This window comes from Coffea arabica, chromosome 5c (assembly GCF_036785885.1).
Source record: "Coffea arabica cultivar ET-39 chromosome 5c, Coffea Arabica ET-39 HiFi, whole genome shotgun sequence".
Lineage (NCBI taxonomy): Eukaryota > Viridiplantae > Streptophyta > Magnoliopsida > Gentianales > Rubiaceae > Coffea > Coffea arabica.
In genome coordinates, this window is record NC_092319.1 from 43,504,867 (window position 1) to 43,530,164 (window position 25,298).

Below are 25,298 nucleotides of genomic sequence, written 5' to 3' on the forward strand. Positions count from 1 at the left end.
GTTATACACGGAGGACTACAGTAAAGAATGAGAGGGGAACGCTAAGAGCCCATTTAGATTACTATTTTTTTTAAGTTTTTTTTTTTGCAGAAAAAATGTACCGTAACAATTTAATATTTATGAAATAAAAAGGTGATTAAACAGTATAAAAATCTGATTTAACAGTTATCCTGCTGTCCAACTTCTGTGAGGAGCTGGATCCAACCTCAATCAGGAATTTCTTTCCTGGATCAGAATGGCATCCAACCATCATTTTCCCCCAGCTTCCTAATGGATGAAACATAGCGGCGGCCTCAGTATTCATGAAACTTGAATTGTAAATAAAGATTAATAAATTAACTGCAAATTTACAGGATGCCACAGACCAGACAATCAAGGGATTTACTATTAGAAGCCATTCATTCATTCATTCATAAAACTGGGTTTTCTGCAAATCATATGATAGTAAGGACCATTAAATGGAAGATTTCCCCTTCTATACATAACTAACTTAAACCCTATTATACTCTTTTAAGGCGAAACATCTCCGCTGGCCATTATTTACACTCTTTTAACACATTGTCAGCTTCCATTTGCTGCAGGTGGAAACCAAATAGTACGAACTAAGGCAATCTTATTTACGGCAGCAGCACATTTAGACAAGCTCCCACTCAGTTTCAGAACTATGAACTGGAAATGACTTGGTGTTAGACTCTGCAGGACGATCGGTCATTGCTCTCTCTGCACCCTCTTGATTTGAGCTTTGCTCGGTGTACCTCGCTGCAAGCTGCTCATATTCCTTCTTGTTTAACCTCATCCTGGAGGAAAAAGCTTCGCGTAATTTTTTCTACAAGAAGAAATTTGTCCAGTCAGGGAAGAAAAGTTCACACAAGAAATCCTTCAACTCTAACAGATGAGAGAGAGAGAGAGAGAACCTTGTAGGATTTGTGATTGCCCTTCCCTTGAGGTAAAAAATGAGGCTGATCCCCCTCCACCAAGACACATGTTTCCTCTAATTTTGACTCATTAAACGGCTCAATAATTTCCACGTCCGGGTCCACAGTATCATCATTCTTGGCTGCATTTACGCTATAGTCATCCAATCTTTCTGTCAAGCATAGAGAAAGAACAATATTAGCAAAAGCAGAGACCTACTGAGGAAGAGGCAGGAAAGTCACTGGTACATAAATTTGGTGCCTAGGTTGCGTCAGCCCATACTGTGCTTGGACAAGATTTTTTTTATTGCGTCGTAAACACGTCTTCCAATTACTTTGTTTATATCAAATCACAAAAAATGCTACAGTTATCCTAAAATTTTTTTCATGATCTTGCCTATCCAATTTTCTGGGAGAGAGAGAGATAGAGATCATGAGATTATATGATTGTTTGTCGTGAAAAATTTTCAGCCAAAATGCACAATATAGAAGGATGACAATCCATCAAATATGAAGTCCTAAAAAAATCCCTCGTCCAACAAGTTCAGTCTCCAGATTGAGAAGACAACAGGTAATCCCATCTAGTAATGCCATAATTGACTTCACTTTAGGTAAAAATTGATCCACTTCATCTCAATTTGCATAGATGCAAGTCCTAGAATGACTTATAGAAATGATCCTCTCACACAAAGTTTAACCCTTTTCTGGACGCAATAGACCGAGACCTTTAATGATTGAATTACATTCCATCACTTGGAACTCGACTTTCCAATAACTTAGCCATAAGAAAGGTTGGAATACAATTTGCTTTTATTAATACCTTGGTGGGCCATGAAGACCTCCTGCTCAACAGATTTCATGCTGTCTGTTCCAGTTGCAATAGTCTTCTGAGTCTGGGAAACCACTCTGCTGTTTGTACATGTGCCTACAGCTAAAGCAGTAGTTAGGGTGCGTCAAATGCAGAAATTCATAATGAAATAAGTGAAAAGACAAAACTGAATCCAGTTTTAGATGATACCAGAGGACTCGGATGATAAGCCATCAGAAGAGGAATCAGCTTGCTTCTGCTCAGCTGATACAACTGACACAATTGTTTTAGTAGCGGTAGCTGGTGAATTAAATGAAGCACGAGACATAGGCAGACTGGTATCATCCATAGGTTTACAAAGCTTCTCATTTGCAATTCTAGAGCATTCTTCAGCGCCAGCCGATGGCGATAAGACATCAACACAACCAGAGGCCATTTGACAACTCTTTTTCATTTGAGAAAATGAGGACAGGTTTCTTAAATTCTCTGAAAATGGTGCAACTGGCCCAGTCACAGGGGGCATAAAATTTACCATAGAATTGCTTTTCCTACTGGTTACCGGACGTCTGTAAAGTCCAGTTTTCCTTTTACCTGTATGCAACAAGAGTAAGAGCTATAACTTTCACTGTGATGGAAAAGAATGAAAAGAAGCATATCCCACCAAAATTTTGAAAAAGAACAGAAAGTCCAAATCTTTACCAGAAATTACTTTAGACTCATCACTTAATTCCCAATTGGTATCTCTACCATCTTTTTTAGCATTTGCTTTCAGTATCATTTTGGAGTGAGCATAAGGATTCAATGACAAGTCAGCAGCAGCCACTTTCACAGGATCAACATATGAATCTGAGTGCAAATCTTTCATCACTTCTGAATAGAACCTCTTAACACTAGCACCAACAGTCTGGACCTGATTTTCAACATATTTGACAGCATCCTGTCAAAAATTAAACCACTTAAAATACAAACATCCACACTTTGAGACTACATACACTTAGATTCGATAAGACCTCCCAAGGCAAAGCATGCATAGCGCATTATTAGATAATCAAATCAGTAATTTTGTCCGTGAAAACCACCACTAACCAACTTCATAATGCATCACCAAAAGCAAAGATAAGAACATCAGCGGCACCAGAGATTACTTTAGAATAGAAAAGATAACTTGTAGTCACCACAAGTAAGGACATCTACCTCATACATAACCTCTTCCATCTCCAGACACATAGCTTCAAACTTGTCGTATATGTTTCCAATCCATGCTAAACCTTTTAAGTCCATCATGCAGTTACTTCAGCACGTCAAGGCTTTAATGCTCAGCTGCAAAATTCAACAAAGGACTTTTGTAAGATTTACAGCAAGAGCTTGCCTAATAGCAAGAAGCCATAGGGTACTAAGACACATTTTATTAATTATTATAGCAGCATCCATTGCAAATTTGCTACCAAGTGACAAAACAGTATACAAGCTGATCATCAAAATTGATCATAATCATTATAGCATAATGAACTCAATCAGTCAACAATTTTAGTCCTCTGAGTCATAGTTCCAGTAAATGTTCTTTAGTCTGACAATCTACAGTTCCCTGATGCTCAATAACATAAGTAGAAGAGTTGCAAGATCAAACTAGGAACCAACATTCTAGCTAAAATGGGGAAGAAAAAGTCCACCAAAATACATATCAGGCAGAGGGCTAGAAAGGTCCATGCACAACAAAGGTATGGAATAATATCAAGGTTAGTTGAATGTTTGTGATAAAAATTTTTAGTAGTTCAACCTGATGCATTGTTCTAAGCTGCATATTCATAATCTACACGTAAAGAGAAATTAAAATTTAGAAAAGAGTGATTTCATGTAAGCAAATCCTCCAAATATCCATCAGAAATCTAGCACAAATATATCATCAATAACACATAATTCGAGCAGTAAACCAGAGGAAAGAAAATTTTCAGGGAAAAATAGTTTTGGTTAGCTGAGACATCAAAGGAAAGATCCTACAAATACGAAGAAGGATGCCAGATTCCTAATTCATATTGCAAAACCCCTCTCCAACTCATGCCTGTCAATCTCAACAGCAGAGGGCCTCTAAGGTAATTATGAATTAAGACCTTCAAAAGTTACGCATTTTTACTAACTTCATATACTTCCCAAAAAGCAAACAGAATATAGAGATTGTCACAGCATTCATGGTGCAGATTTTTTTTTGCAGAGAATATCACTGAAATCTTTGCAGAAGAAGAAAGCATAAACCCGAACTGCAGAATTTGCAGCCAATCTTTGGCTAATTTGAATCATTCATAACAACTACAATTTTATAAGCTAGTACTTTCCAATGCTATCAATAGTAGGCTTCATCAAGCATGACTAAACATGGAAGCATCAGAGTGAAGAGTTCAATTAGTCAGTATAATTAACTAGGGTTTATCTTACTGCTTTCAATTGGAAATAAGACAGCTATTCCCGAGGATCTGGAACTACTCTAGTTTTTGGATGTTCTTCTAGAGAACAAGACCATTATATTCATTTGCACGACCCCTTAAGCCAAAAACCCTATCCTCAAATAGACCAACTCCACATTGAACTTTCAATTTCAGGATAGACAGACATGCTTGAGCTTCACAATCACCAGTTTAAATAAGGAATTGAAAAGAAAGAAACTAGAGATCAAGTTCATCACCCCGCAAACAGAATGGCCTAAATTTGATTCGTCAGATTCTACACCTTAAACACTATCTATAAAACTAACTAGACAGGTACTCAATCAAATAAACGAAACTGCACGATATGATGGTATGCACATAAGAAAACAGTGAGCAAAATGAGGCTTTCTTCTGGTGATGCTGCAACCCATGAGAAAGAAGAAATCCCATAACACATTACTTTGGCGTATAAAATTGGAAATTTGCTGTCGCCTTGCATAACAAACCTTCACCTTCTATTAAGAAATCTTGTCAGAAAATTCTTTCCCTAGATTAGAATATACTACTACTTCTTTCCAGATACAAGGAATAATTTGATGCTTTCCATGTTTCAGAAAAAAGTCAATCTTTATGCTTTCCCATAATCATGTTCGTCTAAACCACCCTTAAACCCAAATCTCCCCCGAAACTATTCTAAACCCATCGATTAATTCATCAAACACAAGCAAGCAAACATCCTAAAGCCACAAAAACCAGACAAAGAAAAACCCACCAGACCACAAACTTATCAGTCATCACATGATCATGGCCACTCTCTCCCCCAAACCAACACCCCCCCCCCCTTCACCTTCTTCGTCCCCAGCTTCCGAAACCATCCAAATTTACAAAACAGAAAAAGGTACAGGAACCACATAGCAACAGCTAAACAGCAGCTTCGACACGAAAAAAAAAACAATTTTATAGTCGTAAAATCAAAAATTTTACCAGAAGAAATTACAGAAACACAAAAAAAAAAGGATAACCTGATCAGAAGTTAGAAATACGAGTTCAAAAATGGAAAAAGAATCCAAAAAAGGACATACACATGCTAGATATTTTAGAAACACGCGATTAAAGAAAGTGGTGATCATGGATAAAGTTAAAGCAGCACACTTACATACTTGGGGAATACAGGGAGGCCCAGAAAGCAAAAAAGTAATCTTTCTCTCTCACCTTTTTTTTTTTTTCGGAAGATAATTAGGAAAGATAAGCCAAGAAAAAGGTTAAGTTTTTAGCTTTGAAGACAGAGATGATAAATTGAAGTATTAGTAATAGGTCGTAACTTGGAACAGAGGTATCACTAACATAAAATAGGGTAAGAGAAAGATAAGTTTAATTGAGTAGGAGAATTAGAAACGTACAGGTGGAGCTCACCTGGTTTCCTACTTTCCTTGGGTTTGGGTTTTTGACACGTGTATTCCTAGAATATACTTAAAGGTGAAATAGTACAAACCTAAAACATCTATCTATAAATATATATATATATATATATATATATATATATATATATATGTATATATATTAGTAAAGTAAAGCGAATTTAAGAAGCGAGGAAGAGTCGGGAGATCAAAATCTCGACGTTTTAAGGTTTCAATTTGAGTCATTAGACTAAAAAATTTAAATACCTAGTAAGTTATTATTCTAAAAATATTCGGGTTTCTTTTATTCATATAAATGTCAGTATTGTCTTTTTTTCATACTAATATTGTGGGAAAAAATAAAATTACAAAACATGTTGGCTTTCTTTTACTTTTTCTTGTTAATTCAAGAGTAGTTGGTCTTTTTGGGGCTAAATAATATTCATGGAATAAAACATGTTGTGTTATTTTTTTTTTTTAAGAGTGTAATCTATCCAAAATTGCAATTTTTTAATTTTTGACAAGGTTAGGATTGTATTGTTCTATTTACATAGAGCATATTTTATCTTTCAAAATAGTAGTGAAGTTACCTATGATGTTTAGTGGATTCACAACTTCTTGCAACTAATTCCATCTCGAATTCCTTATTCCTAAGAGTTTTTGCAACAAAACTTAAGAAATTAAGTGAAAGATTGCTTTTGAAAGAAGCGAATTTGACCAAAAAGAAGAAGAAGGGAATTTGACCCAAAAAAGTGTCCCTCAAAATATAAGAATCAGAATTCATTGCCAAGAAAATTCTGCTTATAGCGATGCCCACTTACAAAGGATCAACTACAAGGTCCCTGAGTCCATGATGTGAGAACCCTCAAAGTCCAACTCACTTTCTTTAACTTTTTGCCCTGTCTATTCAAGGGTTGGTAAATTATCGTCAAACCGAAGGTAATACAGATTACTTGTAATTGTAGCCCTTGTAAGATTTACACTTTTAAGCTTTACCTAGGCTACCAATAAATTTGACAAGAAAAAAAAAGGAACAAGAAGAAGAAGAAACTTTTAGATGGCACCTAAGTCAATAGGCCGACTAATGATGTGGAAATAATGAATGCTTCTGTCCCTTGACCTATTATCCAGCATCCACTACTGTTATGTCGACTGCTACCAGAAGTTCGAAGAATTTCATTACAATTTCCACCCTCCTACAAGCATAGCGTCACCACAGTTTCCTGTCACTAATTCTTGGCGAAAATTTGTTTTCTTTCATTTTCGACCTTTTGGACAAAAATCCTATCTGGAAAAGATAAAGAAACCATGATACTTGACGTTTTCAGATGGAACGTATCCATGAGAATTATGTTTGGATAAAATTCGCCTAGCAGGAATCTAAGGATAAGATAATGATAGCCAAGCTTGTAGACTTCAATTTCCAAGGGATCATATTTATCGGGAAAAAAAATGATAAATGCAATATGATACAGAAGAACAGAGGACGCAAAACCAAGAAATATATACGAGAATACATTCAACAGAAAAGATCAAATTCAAACTTAAGAGAAACAAAGTGGTATTAGATTTCAATGTCAACCAGCAGCTTGAAAATCCCCAAAGTCATCATCTGGAATGTCTTGTGTGTTTTGGTTTTCCGGAGGTTCTAATTCTTTAGATTGTTCTTGAGGTGAGACGGAGTCCTCTGCTGCTGAAGATTCCTTTAGACTGAGTTTTGAAGGCAGCTCTGATGGAGATGTTTTAGGACTCACAACGGGCGATAATGGTGCTGGTGGTGGTTTGATGGATATCACGGGCTCCTTTTTACTACCCTTCTCCTCCAATGAGAGATCATTTAAGCCCTGTTCAAAAAACTTGGACCCAGAACTCCGACCACTTTTCTGTTGATAAAAAGAGGGCTTAAACAATATTACATGATGGAGGGACAAATTTACGTACCAATTAACTCCTTCAATGTTTGGAGAACTTACATTTTTTATCTGAAGTACAAGTTTTTCTCCTTCTTTTAAACTGTAATCAACTGATGAAGTATGCTGATGTTGCTGTTCCATTTCTTCTGCAGTTTTCTTCTTGTTTAGGTACCTTTAAACAGAAAAAGCAGGCTAAATTTGGTTAGCGTACCCATGCATGGGGAGGATAACTTGAACATGATATAAAAATGAAACCAGTTAAACAAAGCTACTTTCAAGCCTTGTAAAAGTACAGAAAACCATGGTACTGTTCGCAAGAATGCAGAGGATTACTTCATATGGTCATGCAGGGCAGCTTGGAAATCATAAGCTTCGGGTCTTTCTCGAAATCCTATGCCAATGAAAGCATGTCGAAGTCGACCTCCTGCAAAGAATGAACAATCCTTTGCATGATCTTTATGGGCAGATTTTCTTAAAATTGAAATTATTTAAGGAATTGTATTATAAATTCAAGTGCATTTTGACCTCATAGGCAAGCAGCCAATGCCCTTAGAGATTCGTGTGCTACTATGCAAAGGATCTATTTATGCTCCTACCAGTTAACATGACCAACTTATATTAATTCAGCATCATGTGCTTATAAGATCTGTACCATTTTGAAGTATATTGGAGAAGAAAGTTCATGCCTAATAGCTAAAACCAATTGCAGATGTAAACACAATTGAATATCGTACAGAACTATTTGAACAAGAAAAGAAAAGAAAAAGAAAGGCTTCCTTGATGTACAATTAAATTCTTATCTACCACTTTAGTATATTCGAAAATATTATCTACATTCATCAAGTCGAATATCTTGTAATTCGTGAAAAAGATTACGAGTTAGCATGGAAATGATGTAGAACAAGATAAGAAAATCCTGGCCATACATTACCTTAACTTTATCTACAAGGTACTAACTTAAATTGAAGTTCATTTATTATCAACTAAATGAAAATATATTGCCAAGTCAACCATGACATTTCCTATGAAACCCATTCGCTTTCTTAAAAAACCATATTCTGACTTCACAATTCTTGAACTTAAACAATTATATTTAAACTTGGGATGCGATTAAACTACTCTATTCTTGTACTTAATAATGCTTCTTATTTAAATGATTTAACATCAAAACCGAAGAAGTGGACTAAAGAAAGCTCAACCTAGGGAGGAGAAGTCGTATGACAAGAGAATACAGGAGAACCATTTATTATATTCTAATTCTCCAACAGAAGAAAAGTGATACTCTACAGGTTTTGGAATTTAAAAGAATAAGAAAGATAGATTACCAATGTTTTCTTCGACCCGCAGAACAAAATATCTGCAGAAGAATGTGAGATATAACAAGCAAGTTAGTACAGAATGATTTCTGAATTATCCAAGTAAGTGAGATTAATGAATCCCAAGTCCAAGTTCAAAAAATCAATCAGTATGATCTCATTATCCAATATTTTACTGCATTTCACTACTTAACAGGGCAAACATTAAAAAAAAGAAAAAAAAAACTGGTAAAAGCATAACTGATGGCATCCAGTGGACAATCACAAAAAGCAGATCTTTTGCATACACCCCCAAAATGGTGCTACAAGGTGCCTGCTACTAACTTAGAGCAATAATAAATTTGTTGTAAGAGGGAGTTGAAAGAGATGATGTTGGTGACAAGTTATCTAAACCTGCTGCTGTCAATCACAGGCTCCACAGGATGGGGCTCTCCATCTCTTAGAAATGCCCGAGCATACAATTCACCTATTTGGAAAACAACAATTTTCAGCAAATCATTACTGATGGACAAAACTGATTTCATTTGCACAAACTTTTTCTATTTGGTAGCAACTAAACAACAAAAAGCTACCTGTTGTCTTATCTTCAAGTCTGATAATGCATTCCTCTCCTTTGCTAATAACTTTTAAAGCACCCTCCCATGCCCATTTATTGACATTCCACTCATCAGCCCTACGAAGAGCAACAAGTCAATTAGCAAAATAGAATCCAGGAAGCATATTTATCTATTTTCTGACTTTGACATGACTCAGGTCGACATCAAAAACTTTCATGTTAAGTATAAAACTCTGCATGAAATGCAAAATGGGTCCTAAAGGATCTAACTCTCCAGCACCGGATTAGACCTAGCAACCCAGTAATCTGGCAAGATATGACCAGAATAACTCATATTTGAGTCTATCCTTCAAATGGCAAAAATATTGGTCCATACCCCTACAAGCACCTTAGTAATCAATCATAAAATTTTTGGAATAAGTTTGTCCATCCAAACCTTTTTGAAATCTCCAATGATGGACTACATTTTTACTTTCTTGGCGGAATATTAATCAAGCCAATGCATGAAAATTTTCACTATTTGCTTCAGCTTTCTATAACAGTAATACAACATGTATCCCTTCCAGGGGAAAGACAAACGCAATCACAGTCAAGATAAATGCAAAAAGCTGAAGAAAATTTTATGGACATATTACTAGGACTCAAACCTAGGTTAAAATATCAAACCGAAGTTACAGCTCTCTCTCTCTCTCTCGGTGTTGCAGAAGAAGATACCATAGAGAAACAATAAGACCTATTCCTATAAACAAAAGTCATATTCAAAAGAGATCACTCTGAAATACCTGTAAGAAGCCGCACTTTTTCTTGGAGGGATCTGTGGAGAGAATAAACAAGATTAAGTTTAAACTGATGGTGGAGTTAATTACACTCAAATTTATAGAGGATAGAACAATGATGCAACATGGCAGGAGCATCCTCTATGCATCTCATTTTTGTCTTGCTATTAGATATCTGGACTACGATACGATCATGATCTACCAAATCTTCACACTACAAGGATCATCACCTACTTAACAGTGACAAAGAAGATTTGATCATAGATGCACGATGACTGAGAGAACCTTTTGTTCAATAAACACTTCCTGAACTATATCCTCCAACAAAGATACCTCTATGCAATCCAATTTCCACACTGAGGAGGTGCTTTACTTGTATCAAAACAACAAATGGCTGGACCAAACGTCTAAGACAGCAAAGAATTTTTTGAGAACAATTATGAACTGCTTCTACAGGATTACCATACAGTTCTAAATTAAGAATTATGTTCAAATCACTAAATAACAGGAAAAACCAAAAACACTCCTCATGGACCAACAAATAGGAAATTGTACTTTGCCCTAACAACCGCTGCAGAAGTCTTAGCATATTTTTCTATCTGTTCATCACAAATGGCATTCATCAGAATATACCTTTGCAAAGAAACAAATGAAAAACGGCCAGTTTTCCCTTACTATATCACATCCTCACGAGTATATGTAAGTTATACATTTAACTTCTGGAAATGAATACATCAATCTTTTGCTCATCAAGCATTTAGTTTCGCAACTTTGCAAACCACAGTACAGCAGCACCTAAAAAAACTGGGCATTATTGAACTAGATTGATTAACATCTAACACAGATAAATACATTACATAGCAATTCACAAAAATAGTCACCGATAGACAAAGCATTAATCTCAAAAAATTCACCATTCAACGACACAATCTAAATAAATGGCGCCTGCATTGAAGTAATTTCAACAATTCAAATCTAAAAAGCCAAAACTAAACCTCAGTTGAAGAAAAACATTTTTTTTACACAAAAAATGACTAAACCCACAATTTTTGTAAGCTAAACCCCAATTCGTTACCTGTAATCGAACCAACACAAGTTCATAACTTTATACTACAAACAGCAAAAAGTCACTAATTATCCAAAACCCTTTTCAGTAAGTAACCCAAAAATGGAAACTTTATACTGTTTTCAGCAAAAATTAAGGAAAAAAGGGACTGGCAAATAGAGAGAGGGAGTACCAAATAGACGTAGCATTCTGAGACTTGGAAGAGAATCAGCTCAATAGCTTCTTCAATTTCTTCTTTTTCATCTGTTTTCTTTTCTTTCTCCATTGATGTGATTGCTATTCGAAAAGGAATTTCTCACGGGAATGAAAAATTAATGCAAGCAAAAAGCGCGTTCTTTTCTTTCCCCCCTGTAATTTAACCGCGCTGAAGTTCTTGACTGTTTCGCTTCCAATCTGGAATTGGCAAAATGTGTCTGGGGAAAAAGAATTTTAGAATAGGGGTAGGCTGGGAATTTGGAAAACAAGAGGGTGGGTGACTAATATTAAAAATTTTATTAGAAATAGGATGCCGGAGTTGATGGGACTATCTAATTCTGATCGAGTAGTTTACTTCGATTTGATTATGATTATTGTGGACCGCAGGTTTGAAGCATTCTGTAGGCTTTCAGCCGTCGGATTCTTTGACTGTGGAAGTCAACCAGTTGTTGCTCATGAGTTGATATGGTGGTTTGCTTGATTTCTAAGCAAGGGAGATCCAGTAAAGTCCTTATGATTATCTGAATTTAGGTGAGATTAGATACAGGGAAAGAAAAAAGAAAAGAAAAGAAATCAGATTTATGTATGAATAATTTGGATAGGAATTAAAATAGATAATGAATTTTTTTTTTTTACTAAAATAAAGAGTTGAAAATTTCCTATCATACATGCACGGTCATCAAAATAGAAAGAAGTTTGAGGGTGTGTATATGAAGAAAATTGAGGTCGAAACCTGGAAGTCTCATCCACTCTTTTGACTTACAAGAAAGTCAAGGTATTATTCCAAAGTTGGTAGAGAATATCCGGATATTTCCCATCTCTTCTGCAACAACATATAGCCATTTGTTCACCTAGCAAAACAACTTACTAGTACTATATGTTGTTATTTGTATTAAAGGAAAAAAAGGGATGTCTCTTCAATTGGTACTTCAAAGGTTATGAATTAGTAGATCAAGATGAAAATTATCGAACACAAAAATGGTATTAGAGGTTCCTGCCATCAACATATGTGGTGTATAGTTTGGACTTTGGCATATAGTTTCAGCTAGATTTTGCTTAGCAGTCTTTTTGCTTGTAATGACTGTCGGCAGTATGATCAGTTGAGAATTTGCTGCTTCTTCAGAGCCGGAGAAGTTCAAGAAAACATTAGCAGCTAAGTATAATCGGTTGATGAGTAAAAATGTACAAAAATCACCTTAGTGGTTCCTGCTATCAACTTGCCATGAAGAGCAGAAGGGTGTTCACAGACCAGAGGCTGCATTGGAGCAACGGTTGCTCCATGCCAACTCTTTTCACCACAACTCAACCAAGACAGTGATTTTGGTGACCTTTCGTGCTTGTTTGTAACAAGAAATGGATCCATTTCCTTCTGACAAGATTTCAAAAGTTCAAATTCCTATATAGCCTATGGATTTACAGATAAATTTCCTTAGGAGCACAGCCGAGATGCTGACTTAGTATGCTGCCAAAAAATGATTCCTCAGCGCGAACATTTAGTACATGAACTCTGTAGATACGAACTCCAATTGGTAACGCTAGTGATGAGACGGTTTGAGGGTGATGCTAGTAAGGCACAGTTGCAGTCACTGTCCTGTGCCTTGGATCCGTGAGAACCGTATTTACATTGATAAAGCCTGCTTCTCTCATTACTCTTTCAAGATCTGTCAAATAATACTCATCCAGGAATGGTTCAGTACTCTTCATTAGCGTAAATAGCACCGGTGATAATTCCTGAGACATGTATCAGGACAATCTAGTTCAGCAGCTTGGCTAGGAAAACCACATTATACCAGTCATCTTGAGAATTTTTGCAGAGCAGGAGATGGTAGGGAACAGAAACACCTATGAACTAACGCTTTCATGGTCAAAGTTATATGAATCTAAGATGTTGCTCTGTATTATATATCTGTATTGCATATATTACAATGTTGTCTCCTATTTCAACATGTGCAGAAATTTTGAACATGTAGTGCTATTAGTTTGCTCAATCGCACAAACTGTAGGCAGAGAAAAGGAATAGGAGAAGAGAACTTGCCTGAAGAATCTTTGATTTTGGCTGCAAAAAGGAAACAAGTGTTTATCAGATTGAAATGATCCTTTGGTAAATATACAATTCAAAACCTCAGGAGTTATATTATTTACCGAGTTGTCTGTGATTGCAAAAGTTCCTCCAGGTCGAAGCAGTCGAAGGGCTTCTCTCACCATATTTTTTATCGCTCTTTCAGGGCATTCATGGAACTGTAACAGCTCAAATGATTGAGACTCTGAATCATAGCATTATTATTTCAAAGAGTTACCGGAAAAAAGAGCATGGCACGCACTTAAAATTCTAAAGGTGCAACCATGGGCAAGAGTACTACAGCAGCTGCCTAGGCAAAACTTGTGAAGGCTTATACACCAAAGAATGTTTCTGTCAATTTTCATGCAACATGCTTCTTGCGTGAAAATTGAGCAAGCGAAGATGCTACTCTTCATTTGGTAATTTATCCATGACATTGTAAGGTTGCGTGGATTACAGCTCAAACTTCTAAGAGTAGCAAGAGCCACAACATGTTATAAGAGAGTTTTCTCCTAAAATGTTCAGTTTTAGGAAGAACAACATGACTCTCTGATGATGATTTAGTACTCATTCCAACAGAAAATGTATGACATGCTTGCATTCTGTCAGGAATTTTTGACATACCACATAAGCAATAGAAAGAATGTCAAATGATTTGGAAGGCAAGCCTGTACTTTCACCATTATCATGGACCCAACAGATGGGATTCATTCTTGGGCTGCTTTTCTTTTCTTTATATTGAGCAACAGCAAGAAAATATGGTGACAGATCCAGGCCCTGCAGAAAATGCAGCAATAAGATTTTAGAGCACTGGAAAGTGTACCAGAGCGTAGATGTACTTCAACTGAAGTACTGTTTGAAGTCCAATTGCAAAATCTTTTAGCTAGATCTCTTTATTTTGAGACGTGCTCTACTTTTCAGCCTTTATTTCTTGTAACATGAAGAGGTTACTTAAGTAGATGCTGCATTGATTTTGTAGGTTACCATTGCATATTAGATCATTTCACTTGGGGAGTGGAGAAACTAGCTAGAATACTTACAGTCACTCTAGCATTGGGAAATTTATCAGCAAGGCATCTTGTGCTGACACCAACTGAACATCCGATATCAAGAATTTGTCTGACAATATTGTCTTCTGAATATTTCTGATGATGTTCTTCAATTGCATTCAGCCAATTTCCACGAACTATTTGATTAGCTTCATCCAATGAAGAAGCATATGGTATTGCCCGTCTCATCATTGACATAGTTGCAGCCTCTGCCTCAGCAGCAGCCTGTTGGAGAATCTCATTATGGAATGTATCAAAATCTCTATGCTTTACCTCGAAACTGGTGAGTACTGCACTTACTGCTTCAGCATTACTACTGAAGCAACTGGTAACACAAAATCAATGATACATATTTTAGTAATAAATTCGAGAACATTAAATCAACCATTATGCACATTACCAGCCAGGAAAGATTGCCCTCATCATATGCATGGAAGGGATTGAGGTAATCTGCACAGGAACCGCAAGTATGAAACAAAATCAGTACCCAAATTAGTCCACATAGGAAATGCCGGTTTATTTATCTATTTTTTCTGATGTCTTGATTCAAGGTCACTTCCCTAATCTTTTAGTAGAGTCTGAGGAAAGAAAAAAGAAGAAACTTAAGCAACTTAAATTCTGGAATACAACAAGCTTCTTTTATTGTAGAATTATCAACATCAATGTTATATTGAAGTTATCATTGTTGCTGTTGAAACATAATCTCTTAATTAAATGACAGACTACAAATTCAGGTACAAACTTTCTAACCACACAGCTGCTGCTAGTCCAATGAACGAATATTGGAGACAAGAATTTAATCCAGTCTTCACCGGTACCACAATAATAGAGAACTTACAATCAGGGTAAACAAGAGAGGGATCCTCAATACTGTCCATTTCTTTGTATACGTCTGATTCCAGTATCTGTCTAGTCATTTCCCTCCATGGAATATTTGTCTTCTCAGCTGTACTGTTTCAAAATCCCACCAAAATATTCCGAAAGAAACCGAAAACCTTTTTTACACCCAAGAATTTCAGCAGCAAAAATCACCAAAATAAAAAATGAAGCCGCATTTCTGATGTAGAATACAGTAGTACCTTATGAGTACTTGTCTTGCGCCAAATTTCATGATAGAGAAGAGAGGTCTGAAGGAAATGAGGGCTCCAACAAGCCGAGAAAGCGGAGTTTCACCGGTCCACCGCGGCCTCTCCAGCTGCCCCTCCTCAAATGCCACCTTCGATGACCCTTGGCCACTGCTTCCGCTAGTTGATGCTGTCATTTTAACCATCATCCTACTTTTGGCACGGCTTTTTGGTGCTCTTCTTCTAAGTGAGTCATGATGGCCTCCTACATTATCAGTACTGCTGCTTCCTACGGATGTTTTGATCCATAAATTCAGATTGCCGAGCTTTGATTGAGCGCAAAAGGCCATCGCTGAAGAAGTGCTTCTTCTCAGAGATATCGTCCGTAGTAAGGAGAAGAAGAGGCAATTGGCAAGGAACAACAAACCATTGAACAGACGTTAATTTTCCTAAGGTGGAAATCTAATCAGCAAAATATTCTTGACCAATTATATACTGACACCTATGCATTACGTTTTCCAAATCTTCTTTGTTGAGCGTCTATCTATACTCCACAACTTTTTGTCAAATGAGAGAGAAGTCCAACAAATGGGGTAAATTTTAGTATATTCCACCTTTAAATTATAGTATCAAATTTTCATGTTGCGGCGCAAATTTTATTGTTTGTAAGACGCTCTTTTAACTTATTCCAGTTTGGTCCAACTGTTATTCCAGATTTGTGAAAACCTAATCACCAGATTTGTGCAAGTGAAAATGAAATTAGCTGATTTTAATTTATTAGTTACTCTATATTCCCTGAAAATTCCACACTAGTGCAAGTCCATGAATGAAATTTGTTTGGCTATTATTGGTTTGCAATTAGATAGAATCTATCCTATCCAGAAATTCTCTCCACCCTACTAGTAGTTTCACCCATTGAATACAGAGTTGGACATTGAGAAACATGTAAACAGCAATAAAGAAACATGTAAACACTATGAGGTACTGAGTCAACAAACAATCCCTTTGTATGCTATGCTGCTGTTCAACATAGAACAGGATTCATCAAAATCCCCCAAACATGGTTATATGCTTTGCAACTCTTTTCCTCACTGCTGCACCATTGTCGATTCCCGCATGTGGACTCATCGTTGGACGCATGCTGATTCCCATTCCAATTTCCAACACACACAGTTGTCTGCTTGCATATGACACACTGCAGTAAAACTGTAACTCAGGTCAGGTGTCTGTCCTCATGGAAATACTTTGGTCCTAGTCCCTGCAGCATAGATAACAGGCACCATTTGCTGCTCAAGAAATAGGCAGTCATTTGCTGAATCAGGAAAAATAGTAGAACAAAATCAAGCTACAAGGAGACGAAAAGAATAGCAGCAATTTGACCTTCCCACTGTTACTCTTCATCCTCCTTTCTTTCTTCATTTTCATCATATTTCCATCTTCCCCTCAAATCTCATATATAATCTTTTCTTGGTGGTAAACCCAGAGGCTTTATGTGATTGGGCAATTTATAGGCAAAAACTAGTAAATTAAATTGGTGTTTTTTTCCCCCCCCATTTTCTGATTTTAACACCATATGTGATTGGGCAATTTAATGTCAATTTGACTCTGTCTGTGTATAAAAGGATTTGTCAATTTGACTCTCTATGTGGTAATTTGACACCATATATGGTTTTGTTGGAGCAATGAAGCTGCAACAACTGTAAAAGAGCAATTGAAGGACGAGTCAGGATTTGGCAGTAATATAGTACTAGCATTTTAAGGAAGCAGTTTTTTTTTTTCCTTCCGGGAATTATTAAAACACTAATAGAATTATAAACAAACCGAATAAGTAGAATAAAAACAGAACATTGGAAATATATTAACTTACAACTTACCAGTTAAAAACAGAACGAGTCAAACTTTGTTCGAAGGAGAGATACCAACATGGGGAATGTGTGCAATCTTGGGCCACTCTGCGCCACTTCCTTTGGTGCATCTCTCTGCTAAAAGAGGACAGCTGTCGATATGTAGATAATTTAAATTGGTGAGGTGTCGCATTGCTTCTGCAGAGGGCAATTGTCTGAGGTTAGAGCAATTACAAATGTACAATTCTCGAAGATTCCGAAGGCTACCCATCCACTCTGGAAGAACTTCCAACCCCTCAAACTCCGCAATACATAAAGTTCTCAAGTTAGAGAGATGCTGAATTTGGTCTGGGAGAGACGTGATTTTTGGCCATCCATACAATCGAAGATGCTCCAGCGAGACGAGATTGGTGATGGAGTGTGGCCACGGGAAATGATCAAGGTCGTCAGAGAAGCCATCACCGAGATCCAACGATCTGAGGTTGGCTAGACTGTGTAGAGCCATAATTGGCCAAGAACCAGGGTCACGAGAATGGATCATCAACCGCTCGAGCGATGTGAACTTCTCAAGATTATTACTCAATGAAGGATTCAACTTATCACATCCGCTTAGACTACGTAGGGATTGGGGGTTGTTCATATCTAGAGAAGCATCTAATAATAAAGCAGGGCAGCCTCCTACGACTAAGGATTCAAGAGATGTGAGGCTATTCAAATTCCTTAGACAAGCCAAACTTCTGCATTCCCATATCCACAACCCCGTAACAGACGTTAAGTTCTCCATATCTGGTAAAAAAGCCAACTTGGGGAGCCCTTCGATTTCCAAGTACCGGAGACTAGGGAATACCTTAATTGATGAAGAAGAATCCGAGGGAACCATTGCATCTGACCACTCCTCTAGCCTTTTCATGTTCCGCAGCCTAAAATGCTGTAGTTTCGGAAACAGAGTGACTGGTTTCGCCTCTCTGCTACTGGTGCTGCTACTACAAGAAGCACTGCTCCTTGCATTAATATCGAGATGTGTAAGGAGACCATAGAATTCTGCCCCAATGCGCTTCACATTGTGTAAGGAGACCATCGCTAAGGACTCGAGACAAGGCAAGTCCCCTAGTGATGGTACTTGTTCACACTTACCCAATTTCTCCAACCTGAGGTGTACCAGATTCCTTAGGAGTACCGTCACGTGATCCTTTGCCACCATCCACGACGGAAACCTTGAACCTTTGAAACCATTAATGGCTAAACTTTTCAAGTCTGGGTGAGGTTGGAGACCTTCCATGACACTATTGATATTGTCGTCATCGCAATCTTCATTTGTATCATCCCATTCAAGTGTTAAACTTTGAATGCTTGATTTTTCGGACAACTTTGCTTTTGCTGCCGATTCAAAGCTGCTCACATTCTCAAGTCCAAAAATTTCTAGCTCGCCTTGGAGGTTGCGCAAGTGTTCCAGCTCCTCAAGCTGACATCCCTTGTCTTGGCTTACCATGAAGTAGGGCAGCGTCCGAAGATTAGCCAGCTGCCCAATCCCAGGGAACAAACATCGGGGCCAACCCCCAAAAACCATGGAAAACTCGAGATGCCTCAAGTTAATTAAATTGCTGAACTTCTTAGGTATCTCTTCCAAGCGACTTACTTTCAAGGTCATCAAATTGTAGAGCTTTGTGATCGAATCTGGCAGAGCGGTGATACCAGTTCGACTGATATCAAGATGTCTTAAATGTTTCATATCACCCACTGCATTCGGGAGATGAGTAACAGCCCTGCAGTCTACTTTTAATACAGAAAGGTATTTAGAACTTTCCAAGATGTCTTCAAGCATAATACCATCATCCCCAATATAATAAAGCGTTTGCAAATTTGGAGGAATCCCTTCGATATTCTTTAACATCTTTCCTCGACTCAGAACAACGGTCAAATGCACAACTTCATCATTATGACTGACCACCATGCCATTCTCTGTATTTAAGAAACAATTATTTGACACTCGCAGTGAAAGATCATGCACAAGGTCGTGCATCCGGCAGCTCCGAATTCCGTTAATGGAATTCTTATAACCAGCTTGCAACAAAGAACTCCGAAGCAATACGTTGAAGCAGTCGCTGCCTATATCCTCCATTTGCAAATGACCTCCTCCCTTGGCATCATTAATCAATCCCTGGGCCATCCAAATCTGTATCAAGCTTTCTTTTCTCATGTCAGCGTCCTTCGGGAAAATGGAACAACTTGCAAAGCATTGTTTCACTGACAATGAAGGTAAGTTTTCGTAACTCAGCTTCAGGACAGACATGACTCCACCTTCAGTGTTGGTAGACTCATTCCATATTTCACTCTTCTCAAGCTTCAACCATTCCGAGCCATCCTTTTTGGAATACAACAAACCCCCAATCACTTTGATTGCTAATGGCACGCCGCCACACTTTTTCAGTATCCTTCTGCCAATGTCCGCCAGATATTGAGTCTTTCTTGCACCACCGTCTGCAAAAGCTAGTTTTTCAAACAACATCCAGCTATGATCATCTGAGAGGATGTCCAGATGATGTAAACGAGATGCTTGCATTGCTGTGGCTACCTCATCACTACGTGTGGTAGCCAATATTTTGCTTCCTGGAGCACCCCCTATTGCCAACAAACGTCCCCTCATGCCATCCCATTTCTCTCGATTCTCATTCCAAATATCATCAAGCACAAGCAAGTAATTTTTTCCTTTCAGATTTCCTTGAAGCTTCCTCACCAGTGCTTCCGTGTTTGTCGTCTCAGCACTTTTTCCCTCAAGGGATTGTAGCATCTCGTTCAACAGCCTCTCCACTTTGAAATCATCAGACACACACACCCATATTGTTTTATCAAAGTGCTTTGCTACACACTCATTTTTTAGCACCAGCTGTGCAAGGGTTGTTTTACCCTGGCCACCCATCCCAACTATTGAGATGACAGGTAAATCCTTCTTATAGTCTGAGCTAATTAACATGCTTACAACTTGAGATGCCTCAACTCCCCTTCCCACCGTTTGTGACTCGTCCACAAAAGGATCAGTCGACCGATCCTCTTTTTGATCAGCAGATGTCATGCGTATTTGAGCTGGATGAAGCCCGATTTGATTTGCTTCTCTGTAAGCTTCCTCTAGAGATGCGCTAACATTCTTGATCTTGTTAGCCATCTCTGTACGAAAGGAAATAGGATTTGAGGAAGAAAAGAAGTTGCGTACCTTGTCGCGCTTCCGATTCTCAACCTTCTGCCGCAGAACTTCATATCCGAAGTCATCCAACACGATCTCAGCATCACGTGCTATGGACCGGAGCCTTTTGAGCCAGAGCTGCACGGCTTTGCTTGTTGATTGCTTGCACTTAGCATCAAAAATCAAAGCTTCCATCATCTCTACTTTCTTCGCAAGCTTCTGAAGGTCTTTCTCTACACCCCATACCCGGCTGATCTCGTCGGCAGCAAGTGGAAGTATCTTATTCAAGATTACACCAACACAACTGAGAGCAGCTTCAGCCATTTTCAGCGAAACTCTTTTACAGAAGAAGGTAAAATGCTTTGGTTGAATAGTTGGACTATTTTTGGCAGCTAGAGATGTTCAACATTCAACAGCTAGCGCTACAAAGTAGGGAACCCATTACTTATCTTTCGTTTTTTTCCAAAACGAAATTTCCTACCAAGTTGGGAAAACTTAAAAAAGTAGTGCTCCAAGCAAAGACTAGAGATGATATCCAACGACCAATCCAGGGCCACACGGCTTGTGGGTACCATTGAAATAATTGAATGTATAGATGTTAGTTGAAAGCTGAAACAGTACACGAGCTGGTTTTGGAAGGATCACCAACGACTAATTATGGTTTTTTCTTTCTTCATGGTAACATTCATGCATCTGGGTACAAGTTCTACACACTTTCAATCGAGTAATCCATTTTCAATCACCTTTTGTACATGTGACAATACTTATCTGTTCATTGCCCTAATGTTCTCATAATTCATTGCCAAAGCTGGAGAAAAGTGTTAAAAACATAAAAAAGAAAAAAAAAAAGCTTTGTTTCTTTCTTGAACAAAGCAATAGAGTAGCACACATATATCTTCCACTGAAAGAATTATTATCTTCGAGCAGTACTTTTTTTGTTTTTTGTTTTTTTCCTTGGCTTTTGGTAGGGTCTTCACATGTTAAAGCAAAAATACGTATGATAACAATAATTAGTGAAAGCCTTGGATGCAATGTGGAACTTAAAAGAAGGGATGAGTAAAAGATTCCCCGAGAAAGGGTGTGAAAACTTAAAGAAAAGGAATGGAAAATTTTGCCGAACATTGAAATTTCAACCTCTAGATACTCATAATGGTCAATATCTATTATTAAGTAGGCTCCAGTTATCAGACAAGATAATGCAAATGCCTAACCATACGTCCAAATTGTGGTCTCCACCAATACATCTTCATAAAGCAACTACTGACTCACGGCACCACCCATGATCATGAATACTCAGCACCTGTAAGTTGACATTTAACCGACTGCGGAAATTGTTCATTTTATTTGTCAACAATCAATTATCAACTAGAAGAGGAAGATCATAACAAATTTCCATCCACGAACCTGCAACATGAACTCAAGATATGGGGATAAGCTCTGGAGAAATATCCTTCTCTTAGGTTTCTTACGTATTTTCTCTAATTTAGATCCATAACAACACACTCTGCTCCTCATGTTTTTCATATACAAAGGGTCACCCTGGAAATTTATCAGCAATTAGTTGCTTCTACTTGTCCAAAAAATCCCTAGAAAATTTATCAGCAATGGGTATCATTAGTTGCTTCTAACTTCTGGTCCTGCAAGGTCTATTCCAAAGAGTCAGATAACAGAGAAGTCTGTAGCCCACGATGAAAGCCAACATCACAACTAAGTTACTCTATTTTTGTGACTCTTCTATGTCTAGATTTCTCAAGAATGCATCACCATACATCAAACATCCTGCTTCAACACCTTCTACACATTTCCCTCGGCCTTTGTATCCTCCAAACTCATTTAGTAGAAGACATTCAAGAGGATACTTCATCAAGCTGAAATAGTGCATGAAGAGCCAACACTTGGGTATTTCTTTGTTAGATATGAAGTACCCCGAGAAAAAAGAAGAATGCACCCATGATGCCTGCAATCAAAGACATTCCTGATGCCTGCAATCAAAGACATTCCTGATGTGAAATTCGGTGCCAGAGCACTGAAGCAGCTGCAAAAGAATTTGCCATTGAGAGAACCATCCAAGCCACCAGACAGAAATAAAGGAATCCATCGATTTTGCGTCTCAGTCCAACTAGCCAGTGAAGTGGAGTAGTAAAGAGAGGAGATAGGGTGTCTGCTATAGCATATGAAGATATTCTGTAGGATCCTCTTGAGGAATTGGAGTAAGAGAGGTTTTTTTCTTGAATATTGGACAAAATGGAAGTTCTGATAACATGATCAGTCATATCCTGTTTTACTTCACCTTTTTCAACATCAGATTTTTCCATGGACGGGCTTTCTGAAACATCAATTGCATATTCAAGAATATTGACATGCTGAGGAATGCAACGGCCAGTGGACTTGAGCCTCTCTTCCAGGCAATCCGGGGAACCATCATGAAGAACGATACCACCAGATAACATAATGACTTTATCAAATAACTCAAGAATTCGAAAACCAGGTCGATGGATGCTTATCACGATTGTTTCACAAATGACAAATCCTCAATAAATAAATTAATTTGTGGATAGCCAACTGTGCATCACTTTATGTCTAGTAACAATTCTTCACTTTATGCCAGTGCGCTATTGAATAAAAAAAAAAAATTTTTTTGGGGACAATCACTAATCTAACCTATATTAAGGGATATTCTCGGCAAATGATATCGTCAAAGCACACATTTTAGTTCTACAGCAAACCTCGTGTGCAATGACAACTATAGCTTTTGCCACTCAAAAACTGATCATCATTTTTAAAAGGATAAAAGTGTTATTTCATGAATAGTGAGACTCCTAATTGACTCTCAAAACATGCTCTTTTCCTTTCTCGGCATAAGCGGCTTCTGGTTTCTTTGAAAAAAAAAAATACAAATAAAAACCCAAACTTTTGTGGATTAGACATGAAAAAGTTCTAATGACGACATTTCACTAACTCGTGCAATTAATTAAGTTAAACAACGCAACCAAAAATAGTTAAATTGATACAACATTTTCGGCGGGACTTCTTCTTCAGCAAAGATGCGGCTGTGGAGTTGACTTGTGCATCTAACCCATCACTATTTAAGGTTCAAAAATCTACTTTGTTCCACAAGCGTCAGCTCTCAACTTGTCAATTTGGCTCGTACAAGTTCATTTCTGGACTCGACCTCAATTTGTAAGAATGAATATTTTAGAAATGGTTCAGAAATTTCTTCTCTTAAATTAATCAAATATTGGCTTCTCCCCTTTGTCATCAGTCATAAGTATAATCTAGACGTAAATTTTGCATGGTTGGAGAACTTTTTTTAGTACAGTAAATTTTCTACTGAAGCAGGATGTTTGAAACTGCAAGCTCCACTTGAAGATGTTTGAAAATGATATGTTAACAATCTTGGCATTGAAATTTACTTGCAGTTATGAAAACTAAATAAGTTTCCATTGCTTTGCAACAGATATCATTCATTGCTGTAACCATTGAAATTTTAGACATGTGATTGAAACTGAATTTTCATTGGTGAAGTAACCTATGACTTGTGGTGGTTAATAATGTATTCAATGTATGACAATCAAGGAGCATTTAGGGTTGTTTACACGCAAGTTATTTCTGTCATCATGCTAAACTCTGAATATCTAGAGTTAACCCTTGGGGCGGGGTGTACAGGCGCATGGAGATGAAACTGGCAAAATTGGGATATTTCTAGTATTGAGAAAAAAAAAAAAAAGAAATTTAGAGTTAACATGGTTGTAAGCAACTAATTGCGTGATTTTTCTTATATTTCATGCTTTTTCTATGTTTTGCTAGTGTTGATACATACGCATTATATTCTGATATTGGATGGTTAAGGAGGACAACAATTAATAGAAGGTAAAAAAAAAAACAAAGAATGAAAGTAAAAAACCGTACTTGTACTCTTGATCTGGCCTTCTCCTTCTCCTTAATTAGTAAGACTCCATTATGACGAAGGAAACAAGGGGAGTTGCAATATCCAACAGAAATGGAAAATTATGTAAACACTGAATTGGAAAATCTCTCTCTTCCCTATCAAATTCAAGTGTGCTAATTTGCCCCCAAAAAAAAAATCCAAGTTGAGAGAAAAGGTTCATACGTACAGGACATGCAAGTTTCTTGCATTTAAAGTAAGAGTAACGTACACTAATAATGTGTGCAAAAGTAACGATCTTGTGTCTATATCAAAAAAAAAACACTAAAAGGTTTTGTAATAATGGGTGGATCAATTAATTGTACGCAAAATTGTTGTTTCTGTACACTAGAATTTATACATGAATTGTTCATCCATGAATTGTCCAATTTTCCACCCCTTATCCTGTGGCATCGGTTATACTGCCTATGTAACGGCTGTTCTATATCATCAATTTAACGGAAACAACTCCTATTTCTTTGTCAGAGACTCATAATTCATTCTGCCTTTATTCCTTCTTGTGATTAACTTTCTATTGTGGCCGTTTCAATTGATTATAAACTCAATTGCATTTATTCTAAACGTAAAAACCCACTTCTTGAGTATAATGAGCAAATCCAAGTTGAGATTAAATAGCTGTAACCAACCTTTGACTGATTCATTGTAATTTACACTTTATTTTTTTTACTAGAAAAAAAAATCACTTTAGTCTACAGAGATATGCTTTAACAGCATCAGCCTAGCATGCATGCTTTTATAACATGATGATGATGATGATGATCAGCTGCTTGGACGCTGAGGTGTATAAAGAGGGGCAA

At 37.4% G+C, this 25,298-nt stretch overlaps 3 protein-coding genes across 18 annotated transcripts; all 3 read right to left on the reverse strand.

The window, feature by feature from the left end:
* Window positions 1–380: 380 nt before the first annotated feature.
* LOC113690962 (uncharacterized) lies at window positions 381–5,511 on the reverse strand. Of its 8 annotated transcripts, none has more exons than XM_072051033.1 (7): window positions 5,355–5,511; window positions 2,917–3,042; window positions 2,422–2,659; window positions 1,933–2,313; window positions 1,735–1,845; window positions 915–1,087; window positions 381–826 (listed from the first exon to the last, which is right to left on the reverse strand). In XM_072051033.1, exons 2-7 carry the CDS (start codon window positions 3,004–3,006, stop codon window positions 635–637), a joined length of 1,185 nt encoding a protein of 394 aa, XP_071907134.1. In that variant the 5' UTR covers window positions 3,007–3,042; window positions 5,355–5,511; the 3' UTR covers window positions 381–634. The 8 variants fall into 8 exon arrangements, with proteins under 8 accessions (XP_071907134.1, XP_027064919.2, XP_027064918.2 ...); XM_027209118.2 differs by having other exon boundaries at window positions 2,422–2,632; window positions 5,303–5,508; XM_027209117.2 differs by having other exon boundaries at window positions 2,422–2,632; window positions 5,299–5,507.
* A 1,510-nt stretch (window positions 5,512–7,021) lies between these two features.
* LOC113690215 (putative disease resistance protein RGA3) lies at window positions 7,022–21,359 on the reverse strand. Of its 9 annotated transcripts, XM_027208045.2 has the most exons (16): window positions 17,408–20,867; window positions 15,549–16,791; window positions 15,308–15,420; window positions 14,870–14,919; window positions 14,461–14,694; window positions 14,045–14,197; window positions 13,504–13,599; window positions 13,393–13,417; window positions 11,339–11,442; window positions 10,107–10,138; window positions 9,341–9,441; window positions 9,162–9,234; window positions 8,778–8,809; window positions 7,786–7,876; window positions 7,513–7,624; window positions 7,022–7,422 (listed from the first exon to the last, which is right to left on the reverse strand). In XM_027208045.2, exons 2-16 carry the CDS (start codon window positions 15,881–15,883, stop codon window positions 7,117–7,119), a joined length of 1,857 nt encoding a protein of 618 aa, XP_027063846.2. In that variant the 5' UTR covers window positions 15,884–16,791; window positions 17,408–20,867; the 3' UTR covers window positions 7,022–7,116. The 9 variants fall into 9 exon arrangements, 7 of the variants coding, with proteins under 7 accessions (XP_027063846.2, XP_027063843.2, XP_071907137.1 ...); XR_003448347.2 differs by lacking the exons at window positions 7,022–7,422; window positions 7,513–7,624; window positions 7,786–7,876; ... (9 more) ...; window positions 14,870–14,919; window positions 15,308–15,420 and adding an exon at window positions 16,914–17,230 and having other exon boundaries at window positions 16,357–16,791; window positions 17,408–21,358; XR_003448346.2 differs by lacking the exons at window positions 7,022–7,422; window positions 7,513–7,624; window positions 7,786–7,876; ... (9 more) ...; window positions 14,870–14,919; window positions 15,308–15,420 and adding an exon at window positions 16,914–17,230 and having other exon boundaries at window positions 16,357–16,819; window positions 17,408–21,358.
* Window positions 21,360–22,272: 913 nt separating this feature from the next.
* On the reverse strand, window positions 22,273–23,005 carry LOC113689527 (ABC transporter G family member 10). Its single transcript, XM_027207291.1, has 2 exons — window positions 22,583–23,005; window positions 22,273–22,512 (listed from the first exon to the last, which is right to left on the reverse strand). The coding sequence occupies exons 1-2, from the start codon at window positions 23,003–23,005 to the stop codon at window positions 22,273–22,275; spliced, it is 663 nt and encodes a 220-aa protein (XP_027063092.1).
* Window positions 23,006–25,298: the final 2,293 nt, after the last annotated feature.